The 18106-nt window shown below is 41.9% G+C and overlaps 2 protein-coding genes across 2 annotated transcripts; one reads left to right on the forward strand and one right to left on the reverse strand.

The window, feature by feature from the left end:
- Positions 1-588: 588 nt before the first annotated feature.
- LOC104250991 (acyl-coenzyme A synthetase ACSM3, mitochondrial) lies at positions 589-9896 on the reverse strand. Its single transcript, XM_009815084.2, has 13 exons — positions 9727-9896; positions 8084-8294; positions 7147-7354; positions 6765-6908; positions 5751-5907; positions 4740-4819; positions 4255-4378; positions 3643-3723; positions 2871-2972; positions 1634-1761; positions 1416-1515; positions 837-956; positions 589-678 (listed from the first exon to the last, which is right to left on the reverse strand). Exons 1-13 carry the CDS (start codon positions 9892-9894, stop codon positions 592-594), a joined length of 1710 nt encoding a protein of 569 aa, XP_009813386.2. The 5' UTR covers positions 9895-9896; the 3' UTR covers positions 589-591.
- A 3996-nt stretch (positions 9897-13892) lies between these two features.
- THUMPD1 (THUMP domain containing 1) lies at positions 13893-17609 on the forward strand. The gene is made up of 4 exons (XM_059826417.1): positions 13893-14108; positions 14506-14686; positions 15054-15302; positions 15901-17609. The coding sequence occupies exons 1-4, from the start codon at positions 13893-13895 to the stop codon at positions 16224-16226; spliced, it is 972 nt and encodes a 323-aa protein (XP_059682400.1). The 3' UTR covers positions 16227-17609.
- The last annotated feature ends 497 nt before the right edge of the window (positions 17610-18106 follow it).

An 18106-nucleotide genomic window follows, 5' to 3' on the forward strand; every position in this document is an offset into this window, starting at 1 on the left:
ATGAAGTGTGAGAGAACAGATAAAACTATTAAGTGCTAAAATTAAAGTATGAACAGCTGTTGCTACAAATATTAAATTTCTGCTTTATCATATATTTTAAATTCTTTAGTAGTCCAGTCCTTAAAGGACATTTTAATGATACAGATTTTATTTACACTTTTTTCTAAATATACTTGTAATGATTAAATACATTTTTAAAAGTTTGTTGTAGAAGTTGTTGCGCTTCTCAAAAGTGATTCTTGAAGCAAGTGTTCTCTTAAAGTCTTACTGATTTTTTTTTTTTAAATCCTTTAAATTAAATAACAATAAAGACAAAATGCTGGTGACACTTCATTAAATACTTTATTTAACACACATCACTTACTGTGCTCTTGACTACATGAGTTTCCCATTTCATTTGTATCCGTCTGCCTGCTTTTGTACTATTAACTATTAGTGTGGCACCTGGGACAGCCAAATGCTGGGAGTTAGGTAAGAATTTATTCAAACCTAAACTAAGAAGGCTATACTATAATGTCCTCTACTCTACATTACTGTGTAAATCTGCAATATCTTATTTTATAAAATCCTATAAAAAAGCAACAAGTACTTCTAATGTTTTCTCCACTCCTTTTGGCGCAGTTCATTTCTTCTGATCTTCCCACTAATAGTTTTTGGCAACTGTTGAACAAACTCCATCTATTGGGAAAGGGAGGAAATTGCAATACAAAGTAAGATACAGTTTGCCTAAATTTTTACTTTTTCTTAACCTCAGTGGCATAGGCTTGTAAGCCACATAACAGTTAATACCCCTTGTCTTACGGCAGCGAGAATTATTTGGGTATTTGAGCACTCACCTTCCTAGGATACTTGTATGGAGCAGTAACTTTCTTAACATGGTCTTGTAGCTCTTTCATCATTTTTTCTGGGTCATGTGAAGCATAGTCAGATGTTAAAACAACAAAGGCTTTCACTACCTAAAGAAGTTATGGCAGCAATGGTTTAAATGCCAATGAAACAGTATTACACAACAGTAAGATTTGAAACTTTAACCAAACATTTGCTGACAAACTGCAGAGTAATGTATAGGGCAGGTACAGAAAGCTTTGCCAAAGTCTGTGGGTGCTCACTATTGGCCTGGACTGTGCAGGCAGTTAGTTTATATACATTTAATAAAGACAAAAAACTGTTAAGTATTTGAATGAAAGAGAAAAGCTTCACATGGTGCTTTTGTTATTTGGGGCAATTGCCTTGGTCAGTTTTTTCCTGTGTGGATTCTCCAGTGTCTGAGTACAAATGCCAACTTGAATTTATTCAGTTTTAATTTAAAAAAGAAAAAAACACCCCTGGACAGAGAAAGCCCTTGGAAGCTGGGCTTTATTAGCTCTAGTATGCACAAAGCTGTTTAAATATATAAGCTTGTTTAACTTGTTTACCTCTCCTCTGATGGGGTCTGGACTGCTGACAACTGCTGATTCCACCACTGCAGGATGCTCTACTAGGGCACTTTCTACTTCAAATGGTCCAATACGGTATCTTTAAAACAGAAAAAAGGGGTTTTAATTATATTTGATAACACAGAAACATAACTTTACATCTGAGTCATCTGTGTTATTCAAGTTTAATGATTTATTGTTAATCAGTCTTAAATTACCCAGCAGAATTAATGATATCATCAGCTCTTCCAACAAACCAGAAGTATCCATCCTCATCCATAATCCCCCTGTCTCCAGTGACATAAAAATCCCCACGTATTGTTGCCTCTGTTTTCTCTGGATCATCCTAGGAAAGATTAAGTTGCATTTTACATGAAAACTACCTGAAAAATACATGAAATTGCATTCTAACATTTAGCATGTAAGTTATGGTATGGTCAAATATTCAAAAATTTCAGCTTTTCAGACTGGTCCATACTGTGGTCATGTGCATCAGATGCAAGTGGGACATTAGTAAGAGAGAATTATTAATTCACATTACTAAACCACAAAACTAGATATAAAATTCATAAACTGCAATAAATGAATGAAATTTCACTACTTGAGACTGACTTAAAGTTTTAATCATAACATGTTATGCCCCATGGCTTTAGGAACCACTGACGGTTGCAAAAATATGTAGGCTTATGGAACTAAGAATTTGCTTTTAGGTGATTACCCTTTAATGATTTTTTTTTTTTTTCCTTTGTATTTCTAGCATCTCCTATCCTGAGATTTTTTTTTTCACCCCTCTGTCCCCTCCTCAAAAAGTTTTGGCTCAGTACAGTGCAATTAATAAGCACTCTTCTTACAGCAAATGCAACTGACTTACGCAATAATTTTTCTAGGCAGTATGCATGGTGTTCTTTTCCCACATGCTCAGTACTGCTCAGAAGACCTGATTATAGGCTGATACTAGGCATAAAATTTAGTAAGGTTTCCTTATGTCAGAACTGAAAGCACTATGCATTTGTTCTACTGGTTGTTGGACTGAAAATTCTAACCAACATGGAAAAAAAACCCCTGAAAAATGTTGCCATGTGTGAAACACTCCATGAAGCTCAAATCTGGAAGGACGGGATTTGAACAGTGTCCTACTTCTCAGATGGAGGCTCTAGCCCTTAGGCCAAAGAGTATTTTGGGATTAGGTGGTCCATCAAACATTTCCCTTTTTATTAAGGAAATAACAATCAAAAGAAAGTGGATTTTAATTTGCTAGGCAGGACAATCTCATTGAACATGTAATTGTTTGTATAAGTAGACCAAGCATCTGCAGGAAAAAAAAAGGAAATCCCTCTTTCCTTCCCCCAGGTTTTCAGACTGGTAAGCAGAGTATATGCAAATGAAATGGGGCATCAGATTCCTCGTGACAGAGATTTAACAGCATATCTACTTTAACTGTAGAAATATTCTTACAGCATAGCAAGTAAAAAGAAAAAGTGATCTCGTAGGTTTCACTCTGATGGCAATATCTCCTTCTCTTCCAGGAGGCAGGATATTACTGTTTTCATCTATAATCTAAAAATAAACACAGTTTTATTATCTTGCAGCCAAATTAAAAAGCATTATGTTAAGAAAGATTATAGAATCTAGGTGCGCATCTAAAATACATAATCAAAGGTTTTTTTTAATTGGGAAATTATTTGGAGCAGTAGGGGGTCTTATTCTGACAACTGAAGTGTAAGATTATTACTAATCCACTGTCTTTTATCTGAGGAATGCCAAGGACTATGCAAACATGTAATGAAGTTACTAAGACCCCAGGGAGGATCATAAGTAACAGGCTGTGAAATCTTAAGAACTGAAAGAAAGATACTAAAAATCTTAACCCATATTGCAAATTGATCTGGTGCTAGAATCTGCTTCAGCAGATTTGTTATCACCAGGAAACAACATTCACTCCCATTCTTCCTTAACTCAGCAATTCAGTTTCTATCATTGCCTTAACGTTTGGCATCTAACTGTCAGTTAGGAGTGAGTTGTCATTTACGTTGGTGAGGATGGTGGAACAGGGAAGTCCAATTGCTTATTTTGCATACTCAGTTTAGGGCAGTAACATGCGTGTCTTCACTCTTTCATTCACTGCTGAATGATGGTACATGGTACAACTCACATTAGAGCTTTCAACCCTCTTTAATGGAAAGTGATTATGCAAGAGAGAGAGATTGAGTCATCAGAGGTACGATACCTGGACATCATACCCTGGAGACGGCTTTCCCATAGAGCCAGGTTTGATTTTCATTCCCTTAAAATTTCCACAGATCAGCACCTGTAACAAGTGTTGTTGGTTTTGTTGTTTTGTTTTTTTTTTTTTAATTAAACTGTGGCTTGCATGTTCAATCTTTAGCTTAAGTTTAAAATACTCAGCTAACATTGTATTTCTGTAAGAAATAGTAATTGTCTTCATTACAATCATATATCCAATGATTAAACTTCTAGAAATAAACTATGCCCTCAGAATCATTCCCACAGCTCCAAATAATGTGAGTGAGTGCTCTAAAGATAGATTCTAAAGCAGAATTTGGAATGCAGTAATGAGGAATATATCCCGTTTCTGATAGTTCCCAATCCAAAGCCCACAGGAATGAAAAACAGTCCTTAGATTTTGGATTAAGCTGTTATGATTGTTCTATGACTTAAAAAAACTACATTTTTCCAGTGTTGCTTATTGCACTTGACTTTTTCCCTAAAATTCATAACTGCGTACAATAATTTTAATCACTTTTTCTTGGCAACCTGAATAGAATTTATTGCTGTATCTGTAAAGCATACATTTTTACATTTGTAAAACAGAACATACTGTTTCTGTCTGTCCATAGCCCTCATGAATATCCAGTCCAGTCTGCGCTTTCCATTCTTCCATCACATCAGGGTTGATTGGCTCCCCAGCACTCACACAGTGCCGCAGGCTTTTGAATGTATAGCTTAGTGGGAAAGAGAAAACAAATAATTGGCAGTCATCTATCTGCTATGCCCCATTCACTACTGTATTCCTGTATTGTGGGGTTCTTTCTACATAAGAACAAGATTTTTACTGGGTCCTATTCACTCCATTTGAACTGTATAGTGTTAAACAAAAACAAATCTGAAAAAAAAAAGGTTAAACTACTCCTAAATCTTTATTCTGACTTTGCTCCTAATAATTAAGATTCAAAATGTTGAGAAATACAGGATCTGAGTTACTGTTATACCATTGTAAATTTGGAATAAAATCAAGGTGAGATGAATGTTTGGTCTACTGTTTTTTTTCAAATACACCAACACGGATACTTTGCTTTTGCTTACCTGGACAGTTTATGTTGCACAAACATTCGATAGGCAGTTGGAGGAGAACAGAAGACGGTTATGGGAAATCTTGACAGACTCTAGAGAATTTAGAATAAAAAAAGTAAATTTTGCCAATATACTGCAACCTGTGAGGTCCCATGTTCATTGTAAGAGATAATGTAATGATCTCTGCATGCAGCTTATGAAACACACGAACAACACGTTAATTGTCCTAAAAGCAATTAGCTCTGTGCTTGCCAACACCAACACACAGCAGTTACATTTCATCAGTTTATTCTTCAAAATAGAATCTACATAATTTTACAATTAATTCAACACACCAAAGTTTTTTGCTCTTGAAAGCTTTAGTTTCTCTTGCAGAATTTCTTAATAATTGCAGTTTAAGTAGAAAACAAGTGAAACCATAAGGCTGCTTTTTTAGATGTTCTGTAGGTGTACAACTGACACGTGTTCTTCAACATATCCTAACATTAACTAGCAACTTCCAGCCATCTAATTAATATGGATATGATGATAAAGTCATTCCACGTAAAATGAATCATGGTAGTCTTCTTCAAATGACAAAGATTTGTGTGTGGACGATGGAAGAGAATATAATGTTGGTGCCTTTTGTTAAGGAAATTCAACCTTGCTGCCTCTTCACTCCTTAACTTTGAATTACATAGTGCAGGCAACTGAAATTCTCATTCATCTGTTATTGTCACTTATTTTAAAAACAACACCAAAGTGCTCCACAAATCCCAGAACAATTTCTTGTGTACTTCACTTTTAGGCCTAATAATGGATGTTTGCAGGTTTGTGCAGTCAAATCCAGAGCAGAGTATATGATGAAACTCTTGTTTTGTGGTACATATTTGCAGCACTCACTACTTAACTAATCAGTTGGTTACCAGCTGGTGAAAGTTATAACTGTGCTGCATGCTGCCCCTGTGCAGTGCCAGGGGAAATGAAAACCCCGCCAAGACCAGCCAGAGAATAGTGCTGTTTGTTGCTGGGCTCTCAACTTACTTCAAAGACAATGCTTGGGTCAAAGTGTGGCATCTTATGTACGAACACACATGCCCCTTGAATCCATGATGAAAAAATGCTGCTCCAAGCCGACTTTGCCCAGCCCGTGTCTGATGTATTCCAAAATATATCTGAGGAAGTCAAGTCCAGCCAGTACCTGGTAACACAAGGAAACAGTCCACAGTCTCTGTTTGGCAGGAATAAGGCAAATATTAAAATATCAACAATATATGTGCCAGTGAAGCAAATCCATCACTGGTTGTCTTAGGTAAATAGCAATTAGAAAAAGCTGAATTTCTGGGCAGGAGTAAGACACAGCATAGTGAGGACATCATCAGGATAGACTGATGTTGCATTTTTGTAAGGGAAAAATTATACTGATGGACAAACTAACATCACCTCAGAACACGGTGTTGTATGAATATGTATGAGATTGCTGGGGTTTTGTTGAATTAATTTTTAGGGATGAGGATTGTTTTTTGTTTACTTACTTCTACTTTGGTATTTTCTGATTTGTTATTCTTTGCCTGTTAGAGTGAAGTGCACTGCCATATCAATTTTATAAACAACATTGCTTTATAAATTTAAAGATTCTGAACTATCAGCATTTTTATACTGCAGGAGCTGTGTCTAATCCAGACACACATGAATTCACAAGCCGAACAGACCCACGTTTTTTCCCTTTTGTGGTACAGATTTCATAACCTTGTGCTGATGTTCAGTTCATGGGCAATCTATTAACTATACACAATGAAGAATTTACCAAAGGTTAAAGAAAATATTAACAAGAAGTTAGTGACTGTATGACTGCTACATTCTCTTCTCTATACACTAAGGCAGCTGGACTCAAACTGCCTTGTTTTACGGGAAAAAAGCCCCACTTTTTGGCATGTAAAACAACTACTGTTGTTTAAACTATTGACACAAAAGCTTCCTGTAAAAAGATTGTGTTTCTCTTCCTTCTGCTATGTGACCAGCTACAGAAATATGTTTGATTTGAAGTGATATCTGTACCTTCCACTTACTGTGAGGCCAATACCATAGCTGCTGTGGGAATGTTCAGCCATTTTTGGAGATCCTGTAGTTCCACTGGTAAAATAGATGGCCATTGGATCTTGACACTTTGTGGTCACACAGTGGTGATCAGAAGGAGCATTTCTTAAAATAAGCAGAATGATGAATAAAGTGATTTGAAAGTGTGACTTACACATTTTTGAAAATATTTAACCAAAATAACTGTAGCAATCAAAAGTGTCACAAACTGATATTTTTCCACTGGGCAGTCTGAAAAGGGTGAAAATATATTGGAGTCTGCCAACATTCCCTATTCTAAACAAACCACTGTGCTTTTGTTTCGTTATTGCTCTGGTGCTCTTTCACAGCAGTATTTACTCACTTCAGGAGATCTTTAAAGTTCAGCCATCCTTCTCTGTGGCCCTCTGACACAAGCAACTTGAATTTCAGAGACTGGCATTCAGCCCCAACTGAGTCTACAGCTGGTGCCACAGAATTATCAGTGATGATACACTTTGCCTTGGATTTCTGCAGTCGATGAAGAATGTCCTTTGCTGTCAATTGCTGTGTGCCAGGAATCAGGACAGTTCCTAAAGGGCAGGAAAGGACAGAAAAACAGTCTCAACATTTAAGAAGAATACTTGTACCTACAAGCAGAATTCAGCTTAGTTTGATCTTTTGGTGGAACAGGGCTGTACTAAAAGCAGGACTTGGCCCTACATTTGTAAATATGCTGATTTCTTTGATGGATTAAATGCTATGTAAGGATTAGCACAAGTTAGCAAATACTATATTGATCATGGGACAGTAAAAGAAATCAACAGAATAACTTTTCTTGTTCTGAAAACACTGCCCCTGGAACATGCCATCTCTCTGGATTTGAATTCTTTACTGGCAAACATAGCCATTGCCTCACAGGGTATACTGCTAGTGTTTGTGAGGCACCAAGACATTCTGGGTTGTAAATACTGGGAAGCTGAGTATTTAACAGATCCCACAGGGGAATGTGTGAAACACTTCATCAAGTGTGGGCTTATTTCACCACAAGCTAGCAAGAGGATGCATTTGTAATGTGTCACAAGTGCTGGAAAGAGAATGACAGAGGCACATGTACTCACAGGGTTTCCTTAACAGCCACAGCATGCACAGAAGTCCTAAAAGCACCACAAAGACAAAACTTGGCACAAAGAGTGTTTTTGACCAGCATGACACTAGCTTATCCTCATTAGCATGTTGGTAGTTCTGAGTGCATTAAAGAGCAAGGATTGGTTTAAGTCACAATTTCTGTACCTATATACCACTTCTATGCTTTTACTAACCTGTTCTCATGCAAGCCACATTCACCAGCCACCACTCCGGGATCCGGGGCAAAATCAGAATAACTCTGTCTCCCTGTTGCAGACCGCAGGCATCAGAGAGTACATTTGCCACTTTCCGGGATAGCACTCCCAGCTCCTCAAAGCTCCACCTCACCTCTTCTCCGGCACCATCTACCCACCATAATGCGGGGTTTTTAGACTTTTTTCCCTCCTATAGAACAACAGGGTACAGAACAAATGCTTCATTTTAGAAACACACTGTCTTTACCTTAAGTCTGAGGAAGAAAGGCATTCATCACTTATTCTGTGCTGGAGAAACTTGGGGACACAACAAAAACTTGCCACCGATTCCAAATGCGGCAGAGAACTCTCCCTTAGAAAGAACAGCCTATAAACGTAATTTAGGAAATAAAATTTGTATTCCTTTCCCAAGTTCTTCATCTTACACTCTGAAGAGGTTGTACAGTAATCAGCACAGAGAATCTTTTTGGTTCAGGTCAAACCAACAAAGCAGCTGATGGATGTGGGTACCTCTGGGTTGTGCCCCAGAGTCTCCTGAGCCATCAGAGCTAATTCTCAACTTAATCTGGAATTGGGCCTGACTGGTACTTCTGAAAATTAAATCAAAGTTTCAAAAGCATAGGCCCACACAATGTGACCTTTAATCAATGTCTCACCTAACTGATGTGTGAAGTGATTTGAAATGTATGTATACAATGTCCTTTAAAGGGGGCCAATGCATTTAGCAGTAGCAGTGTAGTAAGTCACGTCCCAAGCAAAAAATTCAATGGAGCAGCAAGAATATGACACCTTATTATCTATTTGAAGGTACAGTAACAATAAGGTTCATTTTCAGGGGAGCAGATTTTATCTGTGGACTTCAGAGGGCAAAACCTCTTCTCCAGAGGCTGTTCCTTGCTCCATTTACAGCCTGCCAAAACCTGTTTTTCCTGCAGAAGGAACAATTGTGTCAGACAGGTGATACCTCTGCTCTGTTCTTGCTGCCAGGCAGGACATAACTGCGTTTAGCCCCTCATCATGAACAGCCCAATCCTGCAAAACCAGTCCTACATCCATAGAGACCAGACCTATGTAGTAAGAAAGGTGATAGACCTATACTCCACGGTTTCTTTCTATATTCCCTTTCCTTGCATAGACCTCATGTCTTGTTTGGGTTTCAAAGTTGTTCAGTTTCGTAGATTCCAAGTCCCTCAATGCAAAAGATTTCACATTTGAGATAGGTGGGTGAGGTTTGACATTACACGGTATTTATTATTCATTTTACAGGCAGGCAATGAAACACAGAGGTCAAGTGATTTCCCCGGTACATCCAAGTAGGGTGCATGTCACGGCTGATGGGGGAACTGATGCAAGGTTTAGAGCGGTTCAGTTCACACTCTCATTTATGAGGCACCTATTTACTCTCGCTTAATCTCACTGGAGTTACTGATTAAAGGAAAGAACTATTTGGACTCGGGGACAGGACAGCATGTGGCTTAAGGGATCTAACAGGTTCAAACTGCATGAGATAACCACCAGATTATAATCAGAACATAACCCCAGTGTCAGTGGATTTGTCAGATACTCAGCATTAATGACCAGCATTAAATACTTCAGCATCAGAGAAGCCAAGTAACTGTTACCTTTTCCACTTCAGTCCATCTGTCTAGCACATCTCTTGCAAAGTTGAAGTACTCTGGCACCTCTGGTCTATACTGCTGTTTTATGGCTTCATAACTCAAAGAGGTGTGAACTGGGTAGCACCAGCTGCAAAGTTGGAGAGAACTTCTCAGGGGAGCCCGTGGCGACATAGCACTTGGGATCTTCAGTAAAAAATGCAAAGCAGCAAGAGCCATAATAGTCTCTTCAAGGTTATTCCTTACTGATTATCTCTCCAAGAAATGCTACAGTGATACAGATACAAACCTGGTATTAGCCATGCTGTTTCAGAACAGCTTTTACTACTACACAGTGGAATACACTGGAACAACAATCCCAGCTGTTAATTGGAGTAACTGCTGAGGACCGTTCCAGTTCAGCCATTGTCTGGCCCATGCTCTCCAGTGACCATCATGCAGCTGAGATCCTGACCCTGCATTCAACCAGCAGCACTCAGCCCTGTCACTGTGGCAGCTTTCCTGTAACGCACATTCCTTCCCTCCCCACAAGCCCCGCTAATCTTGTAGATCACATTTCAGTCGCGGTATACAGCAGAGAGGCACTGAATGCTACGCAAGCACTTCAACCCTGGCTACTGACTGACTATACAGAAGTAACAGTGTGGACCAAGATATTGCACAGATAATCCAGCAATCGTGCATTAATTACTGGCTGGCCACAGTGTCACTTGGTACAAAGATATTCACAGGTTTTCTAGTTTATCAGCACTGGGAACATACTGGTTGCCAAGAGCGAAATGAATGTAGCAAACTCCTGAAAAGATTCTAAGTATTGATGTTTTAAGCATTATTTTGATGTGCGGTCAGCAAAAAGTGACACTTTATGAGACAGAGAAACTTTAAAAGACTCCCTGAAAAAGGATCCAAAATGCGAAGCCTTACTTCTCAAAAACAGTCAATTTAGCAGGAGGTCTGAAAACTCTGTAGTCATTATTTTCATGCCTTGTCAACTGCCTTTTATTTACAAAATAATATAAACACTGCTAGTTCCTTATGGAATTAATAGCTATCCAGCTGTAAAACCATGTGATTTTACTGATTCAGTGAAGCAAAGGGACATTTTTTGGCTCTGTAACATTCAGTATGCATATGACAAACAGGAGAGAAACCCAGCCAAATGAAAGACAGAGAGGGACAAGAAGAGGGAATGTAGACAGAAAAGAGGCAAATCAGTACGGCTCCAGTGCTAGAAAATGTCCTTCCCAGCAGCCTGCAAGGGTGGGTGGAGGGTCAGTTACCTTGTCAAAATGCTGTCAGTCCCAATTTGCTGCCTCTCTGTGTCACAGCTTTGACTCCTCACACAGCTCTCAGACTCCTGGCCGCGTGCCCGCTCTTGCCCCGTCACTGTGTCCAGTGACCGACTCCTGGGTTCCTTACATGTACTTTGGACTCACACAAGGGGCAAACAAGTCCGGCACACCAAGAAGAGCTGATAGATTTCTGCAGAACCCAGAGTGGAGGTAGAAAATGTGAGTCCCAAATCTCTCCCATTTCCTTTTTCTCCCCTCTTCTCACCCACCAGCCCATGGAGGAACACAGTCATAAGACCTTGCTACAGCCAAATCACATTGTTATGCCATGGCTGGGGCAACACAGGAGCAACAGCCCTGCAATTGGCTTTGTGACTACACTGCTCAGCGGGTAGCTTGGGGCTCCTCGGGTAACCACAGAAGTTCAGCCGTGACAACAGTGAGCATCGATTCCTGGGACGCTGCAGCTGGTGCCCGGACCAGCTTTGTTAATACCTAGTGAGTGACTTCTGAGTTTTTATAAGGGTTCTGCCTCATGTTCAGAGAGCACACAGTTATGTGGTGCTCCAGCATTGCTGCCTTCTCTGCTCTGCTCCCATGGGAGAGGCAGGAGGGAACGTGTGCCATCCCCTCTGCCATCAAGGCCACAGCCCAGCATCGCTGTGGGCACGGCTGTGGCATTGGTGCGTGCCTCTACCTTCAGCCTCTCCTGCGAGGATGTCACTCACTAAGCTGTAGCTTAAATTGGGGCGTCAAGATTCCTAAGAGTTTGGCTGCCAGAGCCCTAAATCGCTCCTGCTGTACCTCTATCCTCAAATCGTGGCTCTAAGGTCAGCAGGGAGATTGCTAACACCCATCTATGTCTTTGGAGCAGAACAGTCCTCTGGGTGCTGATCAGCGAGGGTGACGCTGTGGTCTTTCTTGGCACATAGGTCCTGTTCTTTTGCCAAAACTCCCTCCTGGGGTTCTGCCCATGTCTGTTTGTAAACAGCACACTCAAAGGAGATGTTAAACAGCTCCCTGAAATGTTCACTGCAGCATAAAGAAACTGATTCAAAACAGATTCCCCCAAACAACAAAGCTGCTCTCTGTCTAGCAGCAAAGGGAGACCTACAGTCAGTCTGCAGTAGTGACATTTTAAACAGCTCTTTGAAATGCATGTGATGAAATCCTCCCAGAGGAAAGAAAGTCAGAGGAACAGCCTTAAAGGGATTCCCTACCCAGAAGATCACATCACCCCAGAGGAGGCACAAATGTTAAGAGAAAATGACAGGAACGGCTTGTGGCAGGAGTCAGTGAATGTGCCAGGAATACATAGACAAGAAGGTTTCCAGTCTAGGGAGAAAACCATAACTTCCACAGTGACCTAACCTGTAACCTATTCTTTTGGTACGGCACATAACTAATTTCCAGAGCATGGATGGGTATTTACAAGCCCCCAACGCTTTTAACCACAGAATTATCCTAGTTATGTTCTGAGTGGTTAATTGCATTTCCTCTGCACCACTCACAGCTGCCTGTAAAAATTCTTCCTTGTGTTTCAAACATGTCCTGACATGCCCACCTCCAGAGACTACCACCGTAATTCACCAGAACTTTGAGTCTTTCACACAAGCCCAGCACTGCAAAGATATAGTGAGTTTTAATTTATGTGTGGTCAATAATCCCACCAATGTCTAACAATTGCTGTAGAACTCTATGAGCCTCAAATGCTTTGCAGTAATAGAGCTTCAGATAAGATGTAAACACCACCTCCTGTTGCAGTTGTAACTGATAAATACTTCCATCAATTCATGAAGTTTCCTTTTTCCTACTTTAGTCCAACCGGGTTCTCTGGATGCAAATAATACGATAGTCCTGCCCCTAGTGAGGCCTCCTTAGCTGTCTCCTCTGCTGGTTTTCACAAAATGTCAAGGAACTTAGTTTTCGCCCCCTTAATTGACCAAGAAGCGCAAGAGTTGCTGCAGGGAGAGGAGGCTTTTATGGACAGTGATGTAGGGAGACACCTTCCTTTATAAACTACACTACGGGCCACGTTTCTTCTGTCAACACACGTTCTCTAGTATCTCAGGCCTGAAATTTACCTGTATAAAGAGTTTCTGTTTCAGCTGGTCCCTCTACACCACGACACCGTCAGGAGTCAGCCAGGAAGCTGGGGAAGCGGCCGAAGGCCGGCTCTCCCTCCGCAGGGGTGCACCGGCTGCTGTTCGACGCGCCAGCGCAGAGCAGGACCGAAGCGTGCTTGCTCCCCCGCACTTCAGCGAGCGTCCGTCCTCTCCTCTCCTCTCCCCGGCCCACCGTTCCTCTCAATTCTGGAATCATTAACACAACCCCAGACTTTAATCCTGGAACTGAAGTTTGGAGGAAGAGAAAGCGCCAAGGGCTACGAGTGACTGAGTTTGGCCACAGCCAAGCGCGCCGAGCCCAGAGTACTGTGCCTGGGGACATGCTCAACCTTCCCCCTGGCACATGTAAAGCCTGAGGTGAACTGTAATTTTCAAGGGTGGGTTTTTGGGTTTTTTTTACCTCCAAGGGCACTGCACCACCCACAGCAACCCCAGCCATGAGAGGAGCCTGGAAGCCGGCTGAGGCCCTCACGGGGGACCCCACCTGCTGCCGGGGCTCGGCTTCCGCGGAGCAGCACAACAACGCACGGGCCTCCGCCCCGCCACCCCGGGCCCGGCGGGAGCCGCCAGTGCCCCGGGCCCGCTGCCTCCCTCAGCGCTCCCCGGCAGAGCTGCGACGGGGCGGCCGCCGCCCGACGCCAGGCCGCGGGGCGGTGCTGTCCCCCGCTGGGCGGGCGCTAGGGCCGGGCGCGGCGGGCGGCGCGGCGCTGACGCCATCGCGGCGCGCGGCGGCAGCAGCAGCAGGTGGCGGTCGATGGCCGCGGCGGAGCCGGCGGCGCGGAAGCGGCGGCCCAAGGGGCACTTCGCGGCGGCGGCGGGGCGGGCCAAGCGGCCCCGCGGCGGCGGGCGGCAGCTGGAGGCCGGCATGCGCGGCATCCTCATCACCTGCAACATGAACGAGCGCAAGTGCGTGGGGGAGGCCTACAGCCTCCTCGGCGAGTACGGCGACCTGCTCTACGGGCCCGAGCAGGTGCGTGCGGTCGGGCCCGGCCGGTCGCTCGGTGCTGGGCGGGAGGCGGCCCTGAGGCCGGGGAGCGCGGCCTTGCGCGGTGTCGGCCGCTCCCCTCAGCTGCTGCCTCCCGCTCCCCGCAGCCTGCCAGCGCTAACGCTGGTGGGGCGGCGAGAGCAGCGCCGTGAGGCCTCTTCTCCCTTTCTGTATGTAAAAAAAACCTGTTTGTGTTCACCACACAAACGAAAACGCCGGTTTCTGTAAGCAAACGCCAGCGCAGCCCCACGGGTTGGCTGGAGAGAAGGCCCTTGCCCGTTACTTCCAGGCTCCTGGGCGCGGTGGTGCCTTGCTGGTTTTTTTTAGGCTGTGGGCGCTGTTGCTCGGTATTCACCAAACAAGAGACGTGCCTTGTGTGAAGTTTTCAGATCACGAGGAGCGGCTGTCTGGAAGCGAGAAGGAGGAGGATGAGGACGACGTTGAGGTTGCCGTGAAGAAGGAGGTTGGCCAGATCCGCGCCTCAATGGAGCAGAAGCTGCGGCGGTTCCAGTCAGTGGAGAGTGGTGCCAACAACGTGGTCTTCATCAGAACGCAGGGCATAGGTGGGACGTCAGCTGATGCTGTGTAATGCTGTGGGCATAAACTGCTCTGAACAGCGTTAGTAACAGGCCACAGAGTGTGACTTTCAAGATACTCGTGTATACCAAAAAAGTACAGGGTTTCCCTTCCCTTTGGCATTGCTACTGAATTTTGTCATTTGCAGAGTTGCTAAAGGTAGAGGGATCTGCTTTGACAAAATAATCTTTGATTATCCAGTTTTGTTATAGTAAAACAACTCCTTACAGAAAAGGATTTGAGGCTGACAGCAGTGCAGCCAAGCGTGCATTTCCCCAGCTTGTTATTTAGAGGGGGGAAGAAGGGAGAAAATGCCTTCAATTTGCTTCTCATACCTAGCTGTTTTTCTTGTAGAACCTGAGAACCTGGTGCACCATATATTAAAGGATATGCATGCCACTAAAAAGAAGAAAACAAGAGTCATTCTGCGCATGCTACCCATTTCTGGAACTTGCAAGGCTTTTATGGAGGATATGAAAAAATACACGGAAACGTTTTTTGAGCCTTGGTTTAAAGCCCCTAATAAGGGTTCTTTTCAGATTGTTTACAAAGCTCGTAATAACAGTCATATGAGTAGGGAAGAAGTAATTAAGGAATTGGCAGGTATGTATGAATTTCACACAAAACTAAGAACAAGTATATAAGCAGCCCACAACTGCATGCATAACATAGGTCAGATTATTAAAAGTGGTCTTAATGGGCATACATATTTGTTGCTTAAAATCTGTATGCTGAATTACAAAAGCCTCTCTAAAACTTAAAAAAGCTTGACAACAATATTCCTTGTTGGTGTTGAAGTTTTAAGAGACAACAAGCAAAAGAGAGTACGGCATTGAATATAATTTGGAGTGTGAGTTATATGTGCTTTGAAATGAGTGCTATCAGGCTTTCTTTCTGGATGCTGTATTGAAATAATGTGTTACTATTTCCATTGAATATATGACTCATAAAATAGCTCCACCTTACTCAAGTATTATGTTTCTTGGTAATTGCAGTGGGATAGTTTTTCAGTTACTTCAGTCCTACTGGTGGTATATTCTGAAAGTCCTCCTCTGTTCTGCTATTTTAAAGTAATTACAAAAACCAGTAATTGCTTACAACTAAGGGGGATGCTGCCTTCTCTCTTAACTTCTATCCTTTCAGTAGGGCATGCTTACACTCGGTTTTTCCAGCATCTTTTAAACTACATCTTGTTTTACAGGAATTGTGGGCAGCCTCAATCCAGAAAACAAAGTCGATCTTAATAACCCCCAATATACAGTTGTGGTGGAAATAATAAAAAACGTCTGTTGCTTGAGTGTGGTTAGAGACTATGTTCTGTTCAGAAAATACAATCTACAGGAGGTGGTGAAGAGCAACAAAGATGACACACAACAAAAACCATCAAGTCTGACAGAAGAACAGAACTTGAAGGTAGTAAAACCAGAAACCGAGGCGGAGAAGAGCTCAAAAGAAGTAAAACAAGAGAACAAGAATCAAAGTGAAATAGAAGCTGAGCCCAAGGGGAATGACGCACTGACAGTGTAGAAAATGTGGTAGAAGGGAAAGATCAACACAATCGAAACCTAGTTGCCCTAGAATCAAAAAAAGTTGCCCTACAGTTCTGAAAGGGTTTTTTAAAGAGGAGAGTGGGTTTTGTTTTGAAATCTTGTTTTTAAAATCCACATGTGTAAGAATTTTAATGCTTGTTGCAGGTGGAACCGACATTACAGCAGATGTAAGAGTGCTCAAGAGTGCCTCACCTTTCTGGTGAAGCTTGCTGTCATTCTTCTAAGGCTTTGTTCTGCATTGCCTTCGCCTAGCACAAAAAGCACAGAGTATGTGCATGCGTATGTAAATGTGGCCATCCTGACATACATTGACTCTCCTTTGTTATATCTGATGGTTACAGAAACCAAAAGGCAGTGCAGAATCAGCTCTATCAGGAAGTATTAGCAGACGTGAGAGATCTGAAAAAGACAGTGGCTTGCAGAGGGTTTTTAAGGAAGTGATCTGACAACTTGTGTGACTGCGGAACTCGGATACAACATTTTTCTGATTGAACAACAGAATGAGCTAAAACTGATAACTTCCTGTATGATGGAGAGTTTTTTATATATATATATATACACACACACACATCACTCTCTATATATATATACACACATATCACTCTACAAGGATATGCTAAGTCTTGAAAGTGAATGGGAAGAACTGCTATGATCAAAATACTTGAATACTACGAGACAATTTAGAGTAATAAGATTTGACTGTTCCAGAGCAGTAGAAGTACAGTGCAGGCGTTGCAGATGGTTTTAGTGAAAACTACATGTCTGTTTACATTAGCTGTGTATACAGCAGTTGTTGGTTTATAGGAAATGCTGTAGTCACTGAACAGAATCCTTTTGAGAAATTTCTTGCAAATAGCCTTTTGCTGCTCTTTCCAAAGACTTAATCCTTGGGGGGTTTTATAAAGTCTTCTTTGTTTTTATTTTTTTCTTAGGTCTCAAAATTCGAATTTACATACTGCATGGAAACTTCTTACGAAAAAAGCTCTCCATTATACCGTACTGGATAAGGGGAATTAAGTTTAATTTTTGGTAGTTTTAGCTTTACGGTATTAATTTTGTTTCAGATTGAAAGTAATGTTAGTGAATCTTTCTGTTGTCCATTTGTTACAGCAACTCTTCCGATATCCCAGTGACTTTTAAAAAAAACAGCCAAAACCAGTGCAGCTATAACCTGCTTTCCAGCAGGGTTTTGAGTATGCTTCCTATACAACTGTCTAGCTTTAGAATTTCATTTCTAGCTTTAGTATTTCATTTCTAGCATAAAAGCCTGTGGGTTGCTAGTGGAAGAAGGCTCATCTTGAAGAACACCACTGTTACTTGTCTTGGTTTAGTGAAAAGGATGTGTTCAAGTCTCTCAACAGTGTTTAATTTATATTTTCCTCTTCTCTCAAAATTGTTTTAGGAGTTGGAAAATTAAGATGACTTTTTTTCCCTAGTCCTGTCTCCCTTACCACTCATTTATTAAAACTGCTTTCTTACCTCCATCGGTGTTTTCTTTAAATTTTAAAGCTTTTTGTGTGTGGATTAAAACCAGCCATGTCTAGGTCACACATAGGAAGGAACCATTTGAGACCAGACACAAAGGCCAACAGTGAATGTTTATTGGTGGCTGATGTCGGTGATCATGGTTCAAGACAGCCTACTTACATTACTAAGGACAAAGATAGACTCATGGACAGTTTGTGGGGGGTTTTTTTTTTTTTTTTCCCCTTCTATCTCTCACTCGTCTGTGTGTCTACAGGACCTACCCTCAAAAGAAATTGCTAAATAGCTACCATTCATTTGTCAAGCCTGTGTCTGACATTTAGATGCTGTCTATGCTGCAGTCTTAAAGATGTCTGCATTCTTTAACTTCTG

This window comes from Gavia stellata, chromosome 18, assembly GCF_030936135.1.
Source record: "Gavia stellata isolate bGavSte3 chromosome 18, bGavSte3.hap2, whole genome shotgun sequence".
Lineage (NCBI taxonomy): Eukaryota > Metazoa > Chordata > Aves > Gaviiformes > Gaviidae > Gavia > Gavia stellata.

Excerpts from the sequence above, each read along its gene's own strand:
- THUMPD1 (XM_059826417.1), top strand. The coding sequence starts at position 13,893 with ATGGCCGCGGCGGAGCCGGCGGCGCGGAAGCGGCGGCCCAAGGGGCAC. Across the intron at positions 14,687-15,053 it reads CATCAGAACGCAGGGCATAG|AACCTGAGAACCTGGTGCAC; the intron begins GTGGGACGTCAG and ends TTTTTCTTGTAG. Across the intron at positions 15,303-15,900 it reads AGTAATTAAGGAATTGGCAG|GAATTGTGGGCAGCCTCAAT; the intron begins GTATGTATGAAT and ends CTTGTTTTACAG.
- LOC104250991 (XM_009815084.2), bottom strand. The coding sequence starts at position 9,894 with ATGTCGCCACGGGCTCCCCTGAGAAGTTCTCTCCAACTTTGCAGCTGG. Across the intron at positions 5,908-6,764 it reads GGCCTCACAGTAAGTGGAAG|GTACTGGCTGGACTTGACTT; the intron begins GTACAGATATCA and ends TTGTGTTACCAG. Across the intron at positions 1,762-2,870 it reads TTCTTTTTACTTGCTATGCT|GATGATCCAGAGAAAACAGA; the intron begins GTAAGAATATTT and ends AATCTTTCCTAG.